The sequence below is a fragment of the Engraulis encrasicolus genome, unplaced genomic scaffold, assembly GCF_034702125.1.
Source record: "Engraulis encrasicolus isolate BLACKSEA-1 unplaced genomic scaffold, IST_EnEncr_1.0 scaffold_924_np1212, whole genome shotgun sequence".
In the NCBI taxonomy this organism is placed as follows: domain Eukaryota; kingdom Metazoa; phylum Chordata; class Actinopteri; order Clupeiformes; family Engraulidae; genus Engraulis; species Engraulis encrasicolus.
In genome coordinates, this window is record NW_026946274.1 from 1,873 (window position 1) to 5,000 (window position 3,128).

Genomic DNA, 3,128 nt, shown 5'->3' on the forward strand with positions numbered 1-3,128 from the left:
TATCGACATGAGCGTCTTGCTGAAATACCTTCCAGGCCCCTCAAGGGACTTGGGTGAGTGATGGATACCAAGTGCATCTTTATTAAAAGTTTGTTAGCGTGAGGGAGGGAGGGAGACAGGGTGGAACGCTCGGGGAAGGACTAACGGATTTGAATTAAGGGAGGGACCGGGTTTTTTTGTGGCAGGTCCTCCTAAGCACCTGCTAGATGGGGAAAGGTGGGCCTCAGAGGGAGGAGTGAGGAGATAGAGGAGACGCACAGAGAAGGAGGTAGAGGAGGAAGAGAGACAGACGAGAAGGAGGTAGAGGAGGAAGAAGACAACGAAGAAGAAGGGGGTGTAGAGACAAAGGAGGAGAGAGTTAGAGTAGGTGAGAAGGAGAGGTAGAGGAGGAACAGAAACAGGAGGAGAGAGGTAGAGGAGGTACAGAGACAGAGAGGTAGAGGAAGAAGAAAACACAGAAAAAAGAAGAAGAAGAAGAAGAAGAAGAAGAAGGGGGTGCAGAAGGATGGCGTTTCTCACCCGCAGGCTGGTGGAGAGGGTGTCTCTCTTCCTGTCGTTCGGGGGGCTGGTGACCACGTTCGTCACCACCTTCCTGCCCCTCTGGAAGACTCTCAACTCGGACCTGAACGAGATGGAGAACTGGTACGAGGGGCTGTGGCACATGTGCATCTTCACCGAGGAGCTGGGCCTGCACTGCAAGGTGAGGGTGTAAACCAGAGCCTTCATGGCGATTCGATTCGATATTAATAGTAATACTTTTGTTTTATATAGCGCCTTTCAAAACACCCAAGGTCGCTTCACAAGGTATCGTGTAGGAAAGTGTGAGTGTGTGTGTGCGTCAGTGTGTGAGTGTGTGTGTGAGCGCATGTAAGTGAATGTGCTTGTGGAACTAGCAGCCATAAGCCTCCAGAAAGAGATGTGTCTTAAGGTGTTGTTTAAACATGGCCAGTGAAGGATATTGATTTCTTAGGCTAATGATTCGATTATTTTCAATATTTAAGAATGCTCTATGATTCGTTTAATATTTTCTTGCTTGTTCTTGGCTTATTAATTTAACAAAAGCTGAAATATCTACATGCACTTTATTTGAGTAACACTGTTATTATAGTCAATATTATTACTGCATGAGCAAAATGAAATACCTCACAAAATAAGTGCAGTAGACAAATTTGTGGACAAATGTATTAATTGAATTGATTGATTGATGATTGATGCATCGATACTAATGTATTATTATTTACACCCCTACTGCAAGGCCTATGAGTCCATCCTGGCACTACCACCCGACAAGCTGGCGTCGCGGGTGCTGATGTTCATCTCCATCGCCACGGGGCTGCTGGGGGTCTTCGCGGCCTTCTTCGGCCTGGAGGGGGTCCTCGACGGCAGCGGCAGTGGCGGCGGCGGCGGTGGCGGAGCCCAGAGGAGGAGGAAGCTGAAGAGGGGGCTGCTCATCGCGGGCGGGGTCCTCATCTGGATCTCCGGCCTCACCACCCTGACACCCGTCTCCCTGGTGGCCTACTACACCGTGGTGGAGTTCTGGGACGAGAACGTTCCCGACGTGGTGCCACGCTGGGAGTTCGGGGAGGCCATGTTCTCCGGGTGGATCGCCGGGCTTATTCTTGTGGTGGGCGGCTCGTTTTTGTTCGTGGCCGTGTGTATGGGGGACTGTGAAGTGGAGAAGGCTGAGGAGGTGCAGGCACTTTCACTGGCACTGTCCAAGGACACGGCAAGGACACGGCCTTACCTGAAGACGGAGGTGCTATAGCAGTTTTTATTATTCTCTCCTGTTGAAGGGTTGGGGCGTGACACTGTATTAGATGCAGAGGTCCAAAGATGGGGAAATAACTCATTTACACCACTGTTTGGAGCAATATTTCCAATGTATGACACCAGTTGTGAATATTCCTGTTTGTGGCCATGTGTATGGGAGACTGTGTAGCTTTCACTAGCACTCTCCAAGGACACACAGAGGACACGGCCTTACCTAAAGACGGAGGTGCTATAGCAGTTTTTTTTTATTCTCTCCTGTTGAAGGGTTGGGCGTGATATTAGTAGCAGTGGTGGAGGGTGCTGTAACTTTTTGTGACAACTAAGGTCATCCTTGGGGGAAAAAAGTCACTCCTGAAAGCCGTGAACAATCTTTTTACCTTTTAGAGTTGGAAAGTGTCAAGAAATTAAAATGCCTTTTTGAATATATAAAATAATAAATGTGTTCTGAATTATTCTTTTTTTGCAAAGCTGTGTTGGTAACTCTGTACTGAATGGACACTCAAAGGACATTTACCTTTTTACCTTTCAGAGTTGGTAAGCGCCAAGAAATTAAAATGCCTTTGAATGTGTGTGTTTTTGGCAAGGCTATGCTGTTAACAGTACTGTGAATGGACACAAAAAGGTCCTTTTTATTTGAAAAAGTCACTCCTGACAATCACTTCTGAAAGATCATCTACCTTTCAGAGTTGGAATGTGCCAAGAAATGAAAAGGCTTTTGAATGTATGAAATGACAAAGCGGTGTTGATAAGACTGTTGTTAATGGTCACAATAAGGTCATTTTCAGTTGACCTTTCAATGGATGTAATTTGAAGCGGGCTGAGCGCTGAGTTATTCCACAGTTTGTCTTAGTAAACTTGCTTCATCTGACGGCAAATCGGGTCACAATCAGCACAATTTTTCTCTGCACTGCTGTCCTGTCTGAGATCAAACGATCTCTTTTACTCCACAAGCTTTAATTAATTTTAATTGATAATAGAGGTATGTGGTGGCTGCCCCCTTGCATGGGTGAGGCATAAATACAATTTAATTGTAAAAGGTATGTAGTACATGTACTCCATGTGAAATGTGGTTGTTGCATGTTTGCATTAAAATGAAGTGATTGTTCAACATTTTTGGACAAATCTTGACAAATCTTGACACCCCCCCCCCCCCCACCCCCGCAAAAAAAAAAAAATATATATATAAAGCCCTCGCATACACATGCTCGCACACACACTCGCACGCATGCACACACAGGGGTACATTGAATTTGATTAATTTCCCCTCTGGATTAATAAATGATACTCTAATTAAAAGCACTGTCAGACAGCCTATAAACGACTCAACGGTGGCTGAAAGAATGAATGCTGTGCTTGCA

The 3,128-nt window shown here is 45.9% G+C and overlaps 1 protein-coding gene across 1 annotated transcript; it reads left to right on the forward strand.

Annotated features, from left to right (window-relative positions):
* Positions 1 to 505: 505 nt before the first annotated feature.
* Positions 506 to 1,765, forward strand: LOC134445015 (putative claudin-24). Its single transcript, XM_063194153.1, has 2 exons — positions 506 to 700; positions 1,256 to 1,765. Exons 1-2 carry the CDS (start codon positions 506 to 508, stop codon positions 1,763 to 1,765), a joined length of 705 nt encoding a protein of 234 aa, XP_063050223.1.
* Positions 1,766 to 3,128: the final 1,363 nt, after the last annotated feature.

Excerpts from the sequence above, each read along its gene's own strand:
- LOC134445015 (XM_063194153.1), top strand. The coding sequence starts at position 506 with ATGGCGTTTCTCACCCGCAGGCTGGTGGAGAGGGTGTCTCTCTTCCTG. Across the intron at positions 701-1,255 it reads AGCTGGGCCTGCACTGCAAG|GCCTATGAGTCCATCCTGGC; the intron begins GTGAGGGTGTAA and ends CCCTACTGCAAG.